The sequence below is a fragment of the Phaenicophaeus curvirostris genome, chromosome 3 (genome assembly GCF_032191515.1).
Source record: "Phaenicophaeus curvirostris isolate KB17595 chromosome 3, BPBGC_Pcur_1.0, whole genome shotgun sequence".
Taxonomy (NCBI): domain Eukaryota; kingdom Metazoa; phylum Chordata; class Aves; order Cuculiformes; family Cuculidae; genus Phaenicophaeus; species Phaenicophaeus curvirostris.
In genome coordinates, this window is record NC_091394.1 from 6052915 (window position 1) to 6070679 (window position 17765).

General features: G+C 43.5%; 2 protein-coding genes and 1 long non-coding RNA gene across 3 annotated transcripts in view; 1 reads left to right on the top strand and 2 right to left on the bottom strand.

Moving 5' to 3' along the window:
- Window positions 1-17765, bottom strand: part of LOC138718769 (uncharacterized) — a 520404-nt gene that overhangs the window by 101510 nt on the left and 401129 nt on the right. The window lies entirely within an intron of this gene.
- Window positions 401-5764, bottom strand: TDP2 (tyrosyl-DNA phosphodiesterase 2). The gene is made up of 7 exons (XM_069853307.1): window positions 5519-5764; window positions 5286-5395; window positions 4836-5003; window positions 2993-3084; window positions 2427-2545; window positions 1890-2060; window positions 401-1057 (listed from the first exon to the last, which is right to left on the bottom strand). Exons 1-7 carry the CDS (start codon window positions 5732-5734, stop codon window positions 776-778), a joined length of 1158 nt encoding a protein of 385 aa, XP_069709408.1. The 5' UTR covers window positions 5735-5764; the 3' UTR covers window positions 401-775.
- Window positions 6547-16230, top strand: ACOT13 (acyl-CoA thioesterase 13). Its single transcript, XM_069853295.1, has 3 exons — window positions 6547-6668; window positions 13349-13533; window positions 15655-16230. The coding sequence occupies exons 1-3, from the start codon at window positions 6588-6590 to the stop codon at window positions 15809-15811; spliced, it is 423 nt and encodes a 140-aa protein (XP_069709396.1). The 5' UTR covers window positions 6547-6587; the 3' UTR covers window positions 15812-16230.

Sequence of the window (17765 nt, forward strand, 5' to 3'; positions counted from 1 at the left end):
TCAGTCTCTGTTCACTTTGCATCACTAACACAGATGTTATCTGTGCTTCCTCTACATGCCTGTGCACTGAACTTCACATCAGAAAATTAGGAAACTTTCCATTTTAAATCAGCTTAGTTCTTTACACATCTGTGATACGACAGCTTCTACAAGACATCCTTTTCTTGTCAAATAGAAGGTATACCATTCTTAAATCCGTTCAATATTAATTTATTACTTAAGAAACCCTTATTCCCCAAGAATCTTGTAATTCTTCCCTCGGCTCCTTTCGCGTCTTGCCTGAAGGGGTGTGTATACACAACACAAACTGCAGAATCTAATACAAGACACACCACGAGAGACAGAGGAGTTGTAAAGGGTGGTGGAAATGGTTACAAAAGAAACAAAACAGGCACAAATGTGTTCTTAAAATAAAAAAGCAGTATTTATTATGAGATTATAATACATGCAAGCACAAAGTGTATTTTAAACCAACAAATATGTTTACAAATTTTATTTACAGTTTTTTCCTCCCATTTTAAAACTAGAACTTGGGTTTGCATTTGCATACACTGTTAAAAATGAATATTTTAAAATGTGATTCAAGAACAGCTGCATACAATGAGGAAAAGGGAACCCTGGCTTGAAATGAAGCCACTCCAGCAGAAGTCAAGAGCAGAGAACGTGTTATGGTTGAAAATTTAATCACACCCTACTTAAACTGAGAGGGTAAAATCTTATAAAATCAAAAGCAAAAGACCTAAAAACAAAAAAAAAGCAAGCTTTTTTTTTTTTTTTATAATATCACATCAAAATTACACAGAAGACCCCAGTGATCACTAGGAAATCTGCCACAGTCTAGTTTTTCCAAACCGATTAAGTCCATACCTCGTGGAATAATATGTCCCCCACCTGCTGCAGGCCGAAAGTAAATGCGGTCAAACCTCATCTTGCATTTGTACCCTGCGTTCAGGTTGGTATTCGAGTCGGTGTCCCAAGTATAGCGGCAGTGTTGAGGTTTACCCAAAAACTCCCAGATATCCAAAATGTTCTTAGGTAAGTTGCCTAGTTTTTTAACCTGAAGGTAGAAGGGGACAAAAAATCCACAAGACACTGAATTCACAAATTTTACCTTCAAAACCAGAACCCAGTTGTCAAAGTATCACTTTTTTCTGCAAAACATGAGCTGTTAAAGATATTGGAGATGTTTCTAAACCGGTATTTCTCAGGAAACTCTAAAGCATGACCGATTCCTGGAGTACTTTCTAAATCTAAAACATGTTACAAAATAAATGTTCATCTCTTGAAATTTTGGGGCATGGGGGTCAATACCATGTTCTCTGAAACAATGTCATTCCATTTCACTGCAATGGGATTTCACTATAGGGAAAGATGAAACACTGACCTTTTAGTTATTATGTGCAAATTTCAATTTTAATATTCACAGACAAAAATTACTTCTAATTTGGAATGTTTCCATGATGGGAGAATAATTTTAAACTTCCCAGATCTGTTTTCTCCAGGGCACCCTCTTTTTTCACAGATTTTGCAAAAATTAACTCTCCATGAATGGGAGAGATGATTTAGTAAAGACCAGGTTCTCAAAATGAGAAGATGCTTTTAATGTCAAAACTTCATCAACTCTCCCTGCACCTCCTCATATATAAATAGGGGCAATAAAGTATTTTGGTTTTGGGGCAGGAGCTCTTCATATACATCAGCTCAGCTATAACAACCCCTCAGCATAGCAATGCCATAGCTTCTACTTAGTCACACTTCCACTTTTTAAGGATAAACATTGCACATCTCTGTTCTGCCTAAGCAGGTCACTTGTCATAAAAACAACAGAAAAGCCTGAGAAGATGATGTTAGAATACCTCCTTCTCAAAATAATGAGGTTGTGTATTTACCTCGCTGTCTCTGAGATTTGTGTCCCCTCCAAATATAACAGTGGTGGACTCAGACTCCTTCTGCATTTTGTTTAACACTATCTGCAGCTGCTTCACACGCTCTGTAGAGCTATTCTTAGTGCTTTCCAGATGAGAGGTCATAAGGCAAAGTTCGTTGCCAGATACGCTCACCTGTGCATGAAACAAAGAGGCAATCTTACTATCCACACCATGGTAAGTTCACAGACAAAATCTAATCACAAAGTAAATTACTGAATTACAGCTTTGGTTAGTATTAGTTACATTGAAGAAAAGTTGCTTACATTAGTATAAAAGGCTCTTAGTTTTGTTTTCAGAGCTTACAGGACTTGAAAAGGAAGTACAGCCACTAGTTTACATAGAAGATTTAAGTTTGTCAGTATCAAATACAAATGAGAATTTGTATGAGAATGTTTTCTGCTGCTTGAGACTGTCATAGAGTAAAGGCAGAATAGCTTTTCCCAGGTTTTTCTTTGTTTCGAAGGCAGAAACACAATTGTTTAGTACATACTGACTCACATGCACAACTAAAAGGTTCCTCATCATGACAGTTGTTGGAAAAGGTATTATCTCGTGTTTCAGTAACTTTACTCTTGATTTCTTCAACATTATCACAGTGAAATAGCCATCTGTGTTACCTAAAGAGGAACAGGGGAAGCAATAATTAAGGATATCTTCTGGCGCTCCATGAAGAAGTTAAGGTTCTGAAAGAGACCTTTTTACCATGATCTGGGAGAGTGCAAACTCATTAGTGAAAAGTTGCAGAACAGCAGTGTGAATTTTCCAGATTTCTAAATGCAAAATACTTAAGAAATTATTGACCTTTGGCTACCTTTGCTATTAGTCTTTCAAAATACAGAAAAAAAACAACTAAAGGAAACCACAGGCAAGCAAGCTTTTCACATGCATAATTTGCATCAAACTATATCCTACTGTCAAAACATATGAAGTAATTTAAATGCTTCCTTCTTCACTTTACTATTTTCATTCCTACAAATGGTAAGAAATTTTGGCAAGGGAGACCAAATAAAACTGAACTTACTTTTTCTGGTTTCTGCCTTTAGAAACTGAGGGTTATTTCTTACCTGTAATGATACTGTAACTGCTTGCTCTCCTCTCTAGAAGACAGAGATATGGTGGGATGACCTCTTGTAAAAACACAACATCTGGACTGTATCTGGAATCAGCAAGACAAGATTTTAAATTAACCCTGAGGCTAAATGGAATGAACAGGGTCAGGGATTTCAGGTGCATATTGTCCTCATCTTCCTAGATATTGTAAGAATCTATTTTTTTGAAAAAAGAAAACTCTCTTTCATATTTAGTAGCATGTAGACAGATCATCACTGCTAAAAGGGAGGAAACAACGATTATTATGGACACAGAACTGACATGGTAAAAAACTGTGAATTATACCTTGTTCTTACAAACATTTGTGCAGGTTTCATATACTACATATACAAGGAATCCAACTTAAGCAGCTACAAAGCAGCTTCAGAACATGTTTTGCAACATCTAAGCTCTCCAGAAGATTCAAAATGAATGAGCATTCCCTTACAACAGACCCCCTCAGGTAATCTGCCATTCATTTTCTTGAGTCTCATCAACATCAAGCTATTTTATTTCTTCGAGCTATGCAATCAGTAACAGTTCATGTGGGGCAGCAGTCCTGAAAATGCTGATTTAAACATGACTTTACAGCTGTTCCTATTTTTCTACGCTGCTGAATTGCCCTGCTCTAATCAGGTGAAGGACAAACCAAAGGCCTTATTTACTGAAGAAAAATATTGTGACCCCAGATTAAGAAAATAAAGTGTAAACTCATTTAGTTAAGGGGTTTCTGCTATTTTAAGAGGAACTTAAAATTATCCTTTGCTTAAATAATTTAATTTACATTGATAAGTTACTGTATTATGATAAATCAATTTATGTAATTGTTAGATTGCTCATAAATACATTCATAGGAGGCTTTCACTGGTGGATCTATAAAAGGTCTCCACAGATTCTACTTTTATCTTAACTTGCTCACTCTCTTTTTGATAGACAAGTAACAGTAATGGCAAGAGAGCCACTTTCCACATTTCAAAAAAAAAAGACTTTCTTGTTATTTCAAACAGTTTGCTCTAGCATGAAGAAGCGCCACCAAAATGATCAGAGGACTAGGAAACATTCCACATGAAATAAAGCTGAGAAAACTATGTTTGTTCAGACTTAAGAGGAGAAGGCTTAGGGAGGACCTCACTACCCTGTACCACTTCATAAAGGGTGTCTACCAAGAGGACGGAGACTCCCTTTTTACAAGGAATCACATGAAAAAGACAAGTGGTAATGAGTGTAAGTTGCTCCTGGGGAGATTCTGATTGGACTCCGGAAGACCATTCTTCACCATGAGAACAGCTAAACATTGGAATTATCTCCCCAGTGAAGTAGTAGATTCCTCTATACCGGACACCTTTAAAGCTCAGCTTGACAGGGTGCTGGGCCATCTCATTAAAACTACATATCACCTAAAAAGGCTGGACCAGATGATCTTTGAGGTCCCTTCAAATCTGGCTTTCTGTAATTCTATATTCATACTACTGGGGTAAGGCAAACAAATTTCATGCAGTTTTATGCTTCTCTCATATACAGGATGGAAGTATGAAGTACACCCTTGAAATACAACTGCAACTTTAACAATACTGTTCATTACAAAAAAAGCTCTTTAAAGTAGCCCTCACAAAATATTTAAGCTTTGGGATGTCACGTAGTTTCACAACTCTTCCAAACAGTTGATCAACTTCTATTCAGCTATTTAGGGTTTGTAAAACGACTGTATTGTTGCATCTAATGTCAAGATAATTGGGACATGAAGATTTGTTACCTAAAAGCAGCAGCTTGCTTTCTCCCTTAAAGTACATGACAATAGAAAGATGAAGCTGTACTTACAATGCCAGGTAAGAACAGATTCCTCTAGCTCGTTCCTTTAGGTTTCCTGGATCCAGCCCATCAATGTTCCAGGTTATGAGCGAGAAGCTGCTCTCATCTTCTTGCTGCCTGGAGTCTGCACTATTGACACCGGCATCACTAGTAGCTGCATCTGCCGTGAGGTCAATACTGAAGAGAGAGTTTACTTGTTTGCCAACATGCATAACACTTCTCCTCCTGCAATTACCTCCCTCATCTTGCAGGACAAAAATTCTGACAGAAAGGGTCACTGGGCACTGGCAGAGGCTGCCCAGGGAGGGGATGGAGTCACCTTCCCTGGAGGGGTTTAAGAGACACGTACACGGGGTGCTCAGGGACATGGTTTAGGGGCAGATGGGAGTGGTTGGACTCGATGATCCAGTGGGTCTTTTCCAGCCTGGTGATTCTGTGGCCAGTCCCGGGGGCACCTACCAGCTCCCGGGCCCCGCGCAGGGCGGCGACACCCGCCCGGCCGCATCCTCCTCCTTTGACTGCTCCTCCTGCTCCTCCGGCGGCGCCTCGAAATACGCGTTGAGAGCGGCCTGCAAGGCAGAGGGAGAGACAGGGGCAGAGGGCAGGAGCAGGGGGCAGGGCTGAGGGCAGAGGGAGAGGGCAGGGGGAGAGGGCAGGGGGAGAGGGAGGGCCGGGCTCCCCGGCGGCCGCACCTGCAGGCTCCAGCCGCTCCCGGCCAGGCAGCTCCGCGCCGCCGCCTCGGCGCTGCGGGTGATGGAGGCGAACTCGGAGCACAGCAGCCTCCTGCGCTTCTCGAGGTGCGGCGCCTCCTCCGCCTCCTTCTCCTTCTCCTCCTCCTGCTGCTGCTGCTGCTCCTCCTGCTCCTGCTCCCCGCGCTGCCCCAGCGAGGTCGCCTCCGCCCCCTCCATGGCGAACCCGCGCCTGCGGGGACCGGCGGGGACCAGCCCCCAGAGGCCGCGCCCCGGGCTCCTCCCTCACTGCCCCTGCTCCATGGCTCCTCCTCCTCCATGGTTCCCCGTCCTCCTGCAAGGCTTCTCCTCCTCCATGGTTCCTCCTCTTCTAAGGCTCCTCCTCCGAGGCTCCTCCTCCATGGTTCCCCCTCCTCCATGGTTCTTCCTGAAGGGCTCCCCCTCCTCCATGGTTCCCCCTCCTCCATGGTTCCCCCGCCTTCATGGTTCCCCCGCCTCCACGGTTCCCCTTCCTCCATGGCTCCTCCTCCATGGTTCCCCTTCCTCCATGGTTCCTCCTGCAAGGCTCCTCCTCCTCCATATGGTTCCTCCTCTTCTAAGGCTCCTCCTGCATGGCTCCTCCTCCTCCATGGTTCCCCCTCCTCCATGGTTCCCCCTCCTCCATGGCTCCTCCTCCATGGTTCCCCCTCCTCCAAGGCTCCTCCTCCATGGTTCCCCTACTCCCAGGGCTCCTCCTCCATGGTTCCCCCTCCTCCATGGTGGCTCCTCCTCCATGGTTCCCCCTCCTCCATGGTTCCCCCTCCTCCATGGTGGCTCCTCCTCCATGGTTCCCCCTCCTCCATGGTTCCCCCTCCTCCATGGTGGCTCCTCCTCCATGGCTCCCCCTCCTCCATGGTTCCCCCTCCTCCATGGTGGCTCCTCCTCCATGGTTCCCCCTCCTCCATGGTCGCTCCTCCTCCATGGCTCCCCCTCCTCCAAGGCTCCTCCTTCTCCCTTTTCCCTCCTCCTCCGTTTTTCCTCCTGTGCGGGAGGCTCCTCTATCTTGGGTTCTGTGGCCCAGGGGGTGCCCACCATGGGTGTCTCCACGGAGAGCCTGCAGGCGGCCATCAAGTACATGGTGGAGTCGCAGGGCTTCGACCGGGTGCTCCGCAAGGTACGGGCGGGCCTGGGTCGCACGGGAGAGAGCGCAGCGGCTGTGGGTGAAAACACAGAACGGCTCGGGTCGGAAGGGACCTTAAAGATCACCCGGTTCCACCCTCCCTGCCGTGGGCAGGGACACCTCCCACCAGCCCAGGCTGCCCAAGGCCCCATCAACCCGGCCTTGGACACCTCCAGGGATGGGGCAGCCACAGCTTCCCTGGGCAACCTGGGCCAGGGCCTCACCGCCCTCACAGGGAAAAAAAAAAAAAATGAATTCCTAATATCTAATCTAAATCTCCACTCTTTCAGCTTAAAAACGTTTCAATGACTCGTTATTTTTAAGTACTAGAGCCACCTTTCAGGACTCTCAGCATAAGAAGGACGTGGAGCTGTTGGAACGGGTCCAGAGGAGGCTACAAAGATGATCCGAGGGCTGGAGAACCTTCCATACAAAGACAGGCTGGGAGAGTTGGGGTTGTTCAGCCTGGAGAAGAGAAGGCTCCAAGGAGACCTTATAGCGACCTTCCAGTACCTGGAGGGGCTACAAGAAAGCTGGGGAGGGACTGTTTACAAAAGCTTTTAGTAACAGGACGAGGGACAATGGGTATAAACTAGAGGGGGGCAGATTTAGACTAGGCATAAGGAGGAAATTCTTCACGATGAGCGTGGCGAGGCCCTGGCCCAGGTTGCCCAGAGAAGCTGTGGCTGCCCCATCCCTGGAGGTGTCCAAGGCCAGGCTGGATGGGGCCTTGGGCAGCCTGATCCAGCGGGAGGTGCCCCTTCCAACCCAAACTATTCTGTGACCTCTCTGAAGACAATGATTGTGCCAAACAGCTTTCCATGAGTTATTCAGTAACTAGTATTCTTCCCATCGTGGAACTTGGCTAACTTTCAGGGCTGTGAAATTATGAAATAAATTATTACTCTTTTCTGTTAAAAATTTATTTTAAAAGTAGCTGGTTGTAACGGGTGACATTTCACCCTGAAAGCCAGCCCGAAAACGCTTGCACTCTGTGAGTTTTTAATGAGGCTTAGTATAAAGAACTATTGTTGGACTGATGGAGTTCTGATGGACAGAAAACTGCACATGAGATAACAACATGCGCTCACAGCCCAGAAAGCCAACCACATCCTGGGCTGCACCAAAAGAAACGTGGCCAACAGGTCAAGGAACGTGTTTCTGCCCTTCTAATCTGCTGTGGTGAGGCCTCATCTGGAATACTGCGTCCAGCTCTTGAGCCCTCTGCACAAGAAGGACATAGAGCTGTTGAAGTGGGTCCAGAGGAGGGCCACAAAAATGATCCAAGGGTTGGAGCATCTCACATATGAGGACAGGCTGAGAGAGTTGGAGTTGTTCAGCCTGGAGAAGAGAAGGCTGAGGGGAGACCTTATAGCGACCTTCCTGTACCAAAAGAGGGCTTATAGGGAAGATTGGGATGGACTTTTTAGCAAGGCCTGTTGAGACAGGACAAGGAGTAACAGTCTTAAAATAGGGGAAGATAAATTTAGACTGGATATAAGGAAGAAAGTTTTTACAATGAGGGTGGTGAAGCACTGCAACAGGTTGCCCAGGGAGGTAGTGGGGTCCGCATCCTTGGAAACATTAAAGGTCAGGTTGGACACGGCTCTGAGCAACCTGATCTAGTTGAAGATGTCCCTGCTCCTGCAGGTGGGGTTGGACCAGACCTGTAAGGGTCCCTTCCAACCTGAAGCATTCTGTGATTCTGTGTGAAATGTATTTGACTGGTACGGCTCTAACATAATGCTAAGTTGTGATCAAAGAAAGTTGAAGTGATGCTGCTCTGTCTTCTTAAATTTTGTAGTGTGCCGTAGCGTAGCTGATGTGTTCTTGAACCTCTGTTTAGGGTGGGCCTGTGGAGCAGTGTCAGTGTTCTCATTAAATTCTGCAACACTGGAATTCTCTGTTTGAATTCTATTTATTTGAGTAACCGGGACCTGGAGAGAAGCAGTAAATATATCTAAGAAAACCAACCATTTTAAAATGTATGTATTTTGCACGATAGAGGAGCAAACGTAGCATTGGAAGCAGTGCTTTCATTCACAGCTCCATGGTCCTGTACATTTAATAGAAGGTAACTATTTGCAAAGCAACTGCTACTAATCTTGTTTTCCCGAGACAGAATCACAGACTGGTTGGGGTTAGAAAGGACCTCTGGAGATCATCTAGTCCAATCCCCCTGTTAAAGCAGGCTCATCTAGATCAGGTTGCTCAAGAATGCTTTCAGTGAGGATTTGAGTATCTGCAGAGAAGGAGACTCCACAACCTCCCTGGGCAGCCTGTTCCAGTGCTTGGTCTCCCTCACAGTAAAGTTTTTCATCATGTTCAGGTGGAACTTCCTGTGTTCCAGTTTGTACCTGTTGCCCCTTGTCCTGTCACTGGGCACCACTGAAAAGAGTCTTGACCCCATCCTCTTGACACCTACCCTTAAGATATTTATAAACATTCTTAAGACCCGCTCTCAGTCTTCTCCTGTCCAGGCTGAACAGGCCCTGGTTCTTCACCCTCTCTTCATAAGAGAAATGCTCCAGTCCCCTAATCATCTTCACGGCCCTCCACTGGATTCTCCCCAGTAGTTTCTTGTCTTTCTCGAGCTGGGGAGCCCTGAACTGGACACAATACGACAGATGTGGCCTCACTAATTCAGAGTAGAGGGGGAGGATAACTTTCCTGGGCCTGTTGGCCACACTCTTCTTGATGCACCGCAGGATGCCATTGGCCTTTCTTGGCCACGAGGGCACATTGCAGGCTAATCATCGACTTCTTGTCTACCAGGACTCCCCGGTTCTTCTCCACAGAGCTGCTTTCCAGCAGGTGAGCTTCTAACCTGTGTTGGTACATGGGGTTATTCCTGAGGTGCAGAACCCTACAGTCACCTTTGTTGAACTTTTTGAGGTTCCTCTCTGCCTAACTTTCTAGCCTGTCCAGGTCTTGCTGGATGGCAGCAAAGCCTTCTGGTGTATCAGCCATTCCTCCCACTTTAGTGCCATCAGCAAACTTGCCGAGGGTACACTCTGTCACCTCGTCTGGGTCACTGATGAATATGTTGAAAAACACTGGGCCCGGTACCGACCCCTGGGGAACACTGCTGGCCACAGGCCCCCAACTAGACTCTGCACCACCAGTGAAAACCCTCTGAGTTCTGCCATCCAGTGAGTTCTCAATGATTTACCCTTGGTGAATCCATGTTCACCTCTCCAGATAACCTTTTCTTTCAGGTGCTTGGAGATGATATGCAGGATATGCTGATCCGTTACCTTTCCAGGGACAGAGGTGAGGCTGACTGGCCTGTAGTTTCCTGGGTCCTGCTTCTTGCCCTTTTTGAAGCCTGGAGTGACAATGGCTTTTTTCCAGCCCCCAGGCACCTCTCCTGTTTTCCATGGTCTTCCAAACATGATAGCAGCTTAGCAGTAACATCTGCCAGCTCTCTCAGCACCCATGGGTGCATCCTATCAGGGCCCATGGATTTGTGGGTATCCAGTTTGCCTATATGATCTCTAACCAGATCATCCTTGACCAAGGATCAGTTTTCTTTTCTTTAGACTTTCTCTCTTTCCTCCAGGCTCTGGGGCTCCTGAGGGCCAGCCTTAGCACTAAAGACAGAGGAAAAGAAAGCATTCAGTAATTCCACCCTCTCTCTATCCTCTGTCACTAGAGCACCCACCTCATTCAGCAGTCAGCACACAATTTTCCCTAGTCTCCCCTTTTGCTACCGATGTTCTTAAAGAAGCCCTCTTGTTGTTCTTGGCATCCCTTGCCAGATAGAATTCCAAGGGAATCTTAGCTTTCCTTGTCATATCCCTGCATGCTCTTGACATCGCTCCTGTATTCTTCCCAAGCGGCCAGTTCCTTTTTTCATGTTCTGTAAACTTCCTTCCTCCATGTGTGTTTCTCCTGAAGCTCCTTGCTCATCCATGCTGGTGTCCTGCCTCCTTTACTTGATTTCTCCCTCCTAGGCATGAATTGATCTTGACCTTGGAAAAAATGGTGCTTGAATATTAACCAGCTGTTTTGGACTCCCCCTACCTTCTAGAACCCTAACCCATGGGACTCTTCCAAGTAGGTCTTTGAAGAGGCCAAAGGTAGCTCTCCTGAAGTCCAGGATTGTAATCCTGCTTATTGCCTTGCTTCTACTATGCAGGATCCTGAACCATCTCATGGTCACTGGAGCCCAGGCTGCCCCCAGCCTTCACATCCCCAACCTCTCCTTCTTTGTTTGTTAGTACAGGGTCTAGCTGCACACCTCTTCTCATTGGCTCCTCCACTGCTTGTCTCAAAAGGTTATCTATCATCCATGCTATGGAGGAATCTCTTAGACGGTGTGTTTTTCTCTTAGACTGTTTTCTCTTAGACTGTGTTGTCTTCCTAGCAGATATCTGAGTGGTTGAAGTCCCACCTACGAACCAGGGCCTGTGATCAGGAGGCTACTTCCAGCTGCCTGTAGAAGGTCTCATTGACCCCCTCTTCCTGATCAGGCGGCCTGTAGTAAACACCCCCAAGTAGACATTTCGGTCTGGTATATAAAAAGTATAAAGCTTTAATTGTATGAATCTCATTTATTTATAGAGCCCAGTTCGTTCTTAGTCCCCTCTTCACTGTGATAACTTTACTCTCTTTTACCTTAATCTTGTACTAGGTAGAGAACCAATGCAGTATTTCAGCTCATAGAGGTAACCGGCTAGAAGTGAGCCATGGGAGATAGGCTTCTGGAATACTTTTTGACTTCTTCTGCAATCTCCTTCTAGAAGTACGATGCTATGAACATAATCATAATATCAATAACAATAAAAGTGAAGTTTTGTTTAAATTTGAAGTACCTGCTCTCCTTGTGGGAGATACCCAAAGGCTTTCTAACCGATACGGCTCAAGAATTCCCTGTTCTGGAGAAGGCAGATTTTAGTCTGAAACTTCTCAGCTCCATCATCAGACTCAGTTTCTGGTTTGATTCCATCACGGTATCTACGTAGGGCTTAACAACTGTGGATTTTCAAGCCCTTTCTCCAAAGAGGCAGTGCATCGCAGTGGTGGCTGGAAGCCAAAGCCGAATACCGCAGAGACAGACGCGTGGGAGGACAGGCACAGAAGGGCTGCGAGAAGTACAAACCAGCAGCTCTGGCTGTGTGAGTCCTGGAAGCGTTCAAATACCGAGCTATTTTCGTCAAGGAGAGCAGGCAGCTAGTGCCAGATCAGAGCAATGACAAAGAAAACCAGATGCTTTCCTTGCCTTGCTGATGGATTGGAGCACTCCCTGACGGTGGTGGAAGCCATCTGCTCCCTGTGTCACGCGTCACTAAAGTCCTCATTAGAAATTCTGTCAGAAACCTAGGCCTCCAGCTAGTACAGCGCAGCGTGCCTGGTTTAGGATTTGGGATTTTTATTTTCATTTTTATATTAGGACACTGCTTAATTCCAGTTTTTTCCATTTGTAGATGGACTGCGTACTACGTCATCCTTTATTTTACTCTGCAAAATTTGGATAAAATTTTGCCTGTTGGAAAGGCTGAAACTGAGCTCTTGCACCGTGTTATAAATGAGCAATAGTGAAACTGGAGACATTTCAGTCTTTATTCTTAAAAATTTAAGTCAACAGAAAAGGGATGGTAACATGAAAAGTAAAATAAAAAACTTCGTAAAAAAGATTATAAAATCAGTAGGAATTCTAATAAATATTATACCTACATTTTACATGTGACAGTCTGAAGGTACTTCCAAGTCTTAGTTGCAGGTGTAAAAATATATGCTGAGTTGACCCCAGTTTTGCATCTGCTTTCAGATTTTGAATATATTTCAGGTTTTTAATATAGTGCTACTAATGGGAGAAACTTGAAAAAAACCACTGAATTGTAGTTACTTCCTAGTCTCAGAAATCCAGCTTCTTGTGTTGGTTACAGCAGCAAGCAGGTTATCATAGGCGTACTGTAATTTTTCTGTTTAACCTCTATGGGCTAGAATGAAAGTCCTTTTGCAGTCATGCTGCAATCCATACTCTACCCAGGAGTATGGGTTTCGGTTCAGGAAAGCCAGTCTGATGAACATTTCCAGTGTCCATTTCAAAATACTGATTTTTACTGACATTGCTTTAGGATAATGGCTGATGAATTACTGTCAGTCTTGTTTCCACTTTGTGAGCTAACAAATACAGCTTCACAACTATGGTACATTTTCATGTTCCCTTAAATCTGGTTTTTCAGTCCCCGATTGAAAGTAAAATTGAAGAATATTGCCTCCTAAGGAATTCCTGAGAGCACAGCAAGTATCAATGTTCTGTTAAGCTGTCAGTTTAAATATTGAAATAATTTAAAAATTAAAATTTGAATATTCAAGGTCATTCAAGATCAGGTTGAACGGGGCTTTGAGCAACTTGGTCCAGTGGGAGATGTCCCTGCCCATGGCAGGGGGGTTGAAACTAGATGATCTTCAAGGTCCCTTCCAACATTCTATGAGTCTATGGTTTGCCTGCACTAGAAAGACAAGGTTTTCTAAGGTGACGATTTGCTGCTTAAAATTCAAGGAGATACCTAATGTGACAGTTAAATTACTATAATTTCCATCCTTTAATTTGTCTCACGAGTCCAGACTTAAACAAGGTGTACTTTGATTTTGATTCAGGGCACTATCAGGTGTTAGTACTGTTGTCAGTAAGATTTTTATTCCTTTTTTTTTTGGCTGTACAGATGAAACTTCTTTCTGCAACTCCTGGAAAAATTGTTTGTGAAATGAAAGTAGAGGAGGAGCATACAAATAGAGGTGGCACGTTACACGGAGGTTTGACAGCCACACTTGTGGATGTGGTGTCAACAGCAGCGTTGCTGTACACAGAAAGAGGACTGCCTGGTGTCAGTGTGGACATGAACATCACGTACGTATCCTCCACCATTTTCACCAGAACATACTAACTTTTCTTCACCCAACAAGATATTAACAGCATTGTACCATAGAAATTATGTACCCACTAAAAAAAAAAAAAAAAGTGTTTTCTTTGTTTTCAGAAGTCTTGTTTTGATAAATTAAGGGGCGACTGTATTTGGGGATATTGCCATCTAGTTGCAAAATTCAAGTCATACTTTTATAAGCTTTTGTTATACTTATTTAAAAGATGGTACCCAGTCATTCATAGAATGTAAAGGGGTGTTGATAATGTGTTTAGTCCTATGAAATTGGCTTAACTTCTGTCTTCGCTTGTGGAGCTACGTTAGAGTATGTGTCCTCAAACACCGAAATCTAGGGTAAGCAGCTTTCTATAAACACTTCTTTAGTATTAGTCCATAAAATGTTAAAACAGAAAAAATATTAAAACAGGGAACTCTTTAGCTCTGTGGTATTCTTACCTAGAGAGAGAATTCCTCACTGGAGGAAGATTCCTTTGCTGGAGGTCAAGGGTGGGTTTATACTGAGAATAGTTCTTCCTGTAATGCACATTTAAAGTAGTGTATTTAAAAAAGTTGTTCTGAAACTTTCTTTGGTCATGTTATTATCGTGTGCCAGCTTTGCCTCACTCATTTTAACAAAGTAACCTCTAATCAAAACTGTCATAAAAAGAACCCCAAGCTTTATAAGTGCATGGGGAGCGATCTCTATCTTTACCAGATTCCCTCCTTCCTCCGCCTGACCCCCAGCACCTTCTGATTTCTCCACTGGGCAGGTGGGTCTAGAGCACCCATTTAAGCTTTATACTGCTGCTGTGATGGACGGGAAATTACTGGAAATTAAAACCTGAAATTCTCCTATCATGTGTTTTTTTATTCCCTACTGTAGTGTAACGCGAGTCCAACATCTGAATTATTTAAACTATCGAGTATGCACACCCAATTATACATAAAGGCTAAAATCTGAAGAAAGTGCTCTCTCTGGAGTTCATCTAAAATGATTGAGGAGGGTAACCTTTAGGAAATGTTATGTGAAGCAGTATTAATAGCTTTGTTTAACCCCAGACTACTGCTTTCATTGAACAAGCGATATTGGATATTGAATGTTGCTATAACACAACTTCTTTTTTGAGAAGGAGGTTTTTAAAATGCTGTCACGAGGAAGCTATTTCAGTAATGGAAAGAACACAGAGAAACAGAGAAACTCTTTTTTTACTCACAAGGGGATCAGGATCAGCAGCAGCCACTGAGAATGAAGCAAGACTGAAACCCTGACCTCTTCAATTAATGGGGCTTGTGCTGCATCAGCATTAGGTGTGACTGACATGCTTTAGACAGGTGTCATATAAAAAAACAGATCAGTTGATTAAATTCATCTCAATAAGGCCTATATCCAGCAATTATACATTGCCTTCTGTAATTCTAACATTTAAATATTGTTCTCTTACATCAGATCATGGTTGGATCATGTTCCTCCTAATTCTTTCCTGCAGTTTTGTGGGGCAATTTCTTACTGTTCGCTGGAGACTGTGTTCTAAAAAGCACACGCTAATACTCATGTAAATAAAACCAGAGAATTATGTAATGCATGGAAGCAACGTTAAACCTAGGAAGTTTGAAGGTCTTCCAGATTTTCATTACTTTCTCTGACCAGAATAAGGGAAGCACTTAACCTGTGCTTAGGTTCCATACAGAAATGACCTTCAGAAGCTTTTGTAACAGACGTTTTGCAGCTGAACCAGCCAGACTGATTTAGAAAGGCAGCAGGGAACCAGCAGTGCCTGAAACAGGACTTGGAGCTGAACTTTTAACTGAGGTCTTTGATACCTCGTTGTTTCTGTTCCACAACAGACTTTTTTTTCTGATAAACAAGCCAGTGGCTTTCTTTCTGTCCTCCCTTTTCTCAGAGAACTTTTATAATGAATTACCACTGCAGTACTTAGAGGAGCTCAAGGGCTTTAAAAAGTGGGGATTTGCAAACAGGCAGTTAGAGAGAGATGTGTCTTTATTATTCACTTTTACTAATCCTCTTTGTGATAAGCTGAAATACAGGAATATTTTTGGATTTGTGCTCTGTATAGCCTCTTACCTGTTCATTTTATTCTTCATTGAAGATATACTTCTGCTGCTAAGCTTGGAGAAGATGTACTGATTACAGCACAGATTTTGAAGCAAGGAAGAAATATTGCATTTGCCAGCGTGGATTTAACAAATAAGGCGACAGGAAAGTTAATTGCACAGGGTAGACACACAAAGTATATAGGTAATTAACATGAGAATGTAAAAAATAACGTTGGATTTAAGAATCCTGTATGGAATGATTTTCTCATTTATGCAATAAGTTGTCTTCTGCACAAAGTTATGATAGTCGATACATAGCGAATTAGTCTCACTGCCACAATCGAACAAATCTCTTAATTACCATTAAAATTGCTACAGGCCTGAAATCGGTGCCTGTTTTGGGATGAACAGCGTTACGAAGCAGCTCTGTCTTCAGGCCCATGACAATCACATTGGAATAACACTGTATATGCTTACAAATCTACTTGTTCTGTAAGATGGTAGCACAGAGTTCCTGTAACATAAGGTCAAACTGGTTTGAAGTTTAAACACAAAATGTAATTTACTGATGCTGTAACAAACTCAAAAGTAATCAATAAAGCTTTCTGAAACTACCTTTTTAAAGATTATCTAATAGTTTTGTGATCTCTTTGCACCAAGTAAAAGCTTGTCACCACGGTGTGATTGAGAGAGGGTGTGCTCTACCTTTGTACACAAATTCGCCTGAGATTTCATCATCATCTCCCCACGATTCCTGAATGTGAAGATGTAGTTAACATCACTGCGGCTCTTCACCTCTTCCTACCTGAAGTTCTGGCTACGTTTGTTTAAAAATCATCCTGCTGAGCATTAGATACGCATCAAAATAAATCTGGTGAACCTTCCATCAGGCTAAAGCTGTATATTGGCTCAGGTTGAACATGGCAGAGTTAAGCTGCTGTTCATCAGCTGAAAACTTGTCTCTTCATGCACTGTCATGGACAGGTTTAACTGCTTTCTTCAAGCCAATGACAAACAATCTTGGCAAGACTATCGCACCGTGATAGAAACAGTGATGCCACTTACATAGTACAAGTTTACATAAAACACAACCTTAGTTTTTCTTCTCTAGTGGAAGATTTGGAAAACATTAATCCACACTAGTGAGCAGTATGCATAATTCTTTTTGTCACAGACTCATTGTCTTCAGTGATTTGAATTTTGTGGTTAAATACGGAGGGCTTTTCTTGTGCATTCCTAAAACTAAAGAAATTATTTCCAGTGAGTTAAGTGACCTGTTAATGCAGACTAATTTTCAGTATGAACAACTTTACTAACACATCAGAAACATTTCTCAAACGACTTTCAAACAAGCGATATGGCTGATAACTTCTCTTTCAAAGGAAGTCTCTAAAAAGAAATACCTACGGTGGGCTCGGGCTGTCAGAACGTGGTTTTGCTGCAAGTTTAAAAGAGTTGTTCATGGTATATACATTCTCAACAAAAGCTTTATCTTCAGGGCTGTCTCAGAAGCGTACATGGCTTGCAAGCCTGTGGCCAGTTGAACCAAGCAACCTCTTTTCAGCAGTACATCTGTAACGATCCTTCCTCTCAGTACTTGCACTCATCCAGTTCCAACCCCCTGCCATGGGCAGGGACACCTTCCACTAGATCAGGTTGCTCAAAGCCTCATACAACCTGGCCTTGAATATTTAAGTGTTTAAACTGACAGCTTAACAAAACTTTGATACTTTGATTTCTCTAGGTAACCTGTTCCAGTGCCTCCTCACCCTCACAGTAAAGAATTTCTTCCTAATATCTAATCTAAATCTCTCCTCTTTCTACTTAAAACCATTACCCCTTGTCCTGTTACTGCACTCCCTGATAAAGAGCTTCTCTCCGGCATTCCAGTAGGTCCCCTTTAGGTACTGGAAACCTACAAATCTTAACCTTACATCCAGCTCCTCTACAATTACTAGGATGTGCAGACAAAGAGAATCCATCGCAGCATGCAGATATATTTACTAGTTAAGCAATTGCTCTTCTGGTTATCTCCCTATCAATATGTTCTGGCATCTCCAGTCATACTTCTTCTCATTCTTAAGTTTACTGGTTTTCTTCCATAGGTTGCCCACGCAGTGAAGTGCAGGAGGTGAAGGAAATAGAAGTGAGGATTTCCTCCAAC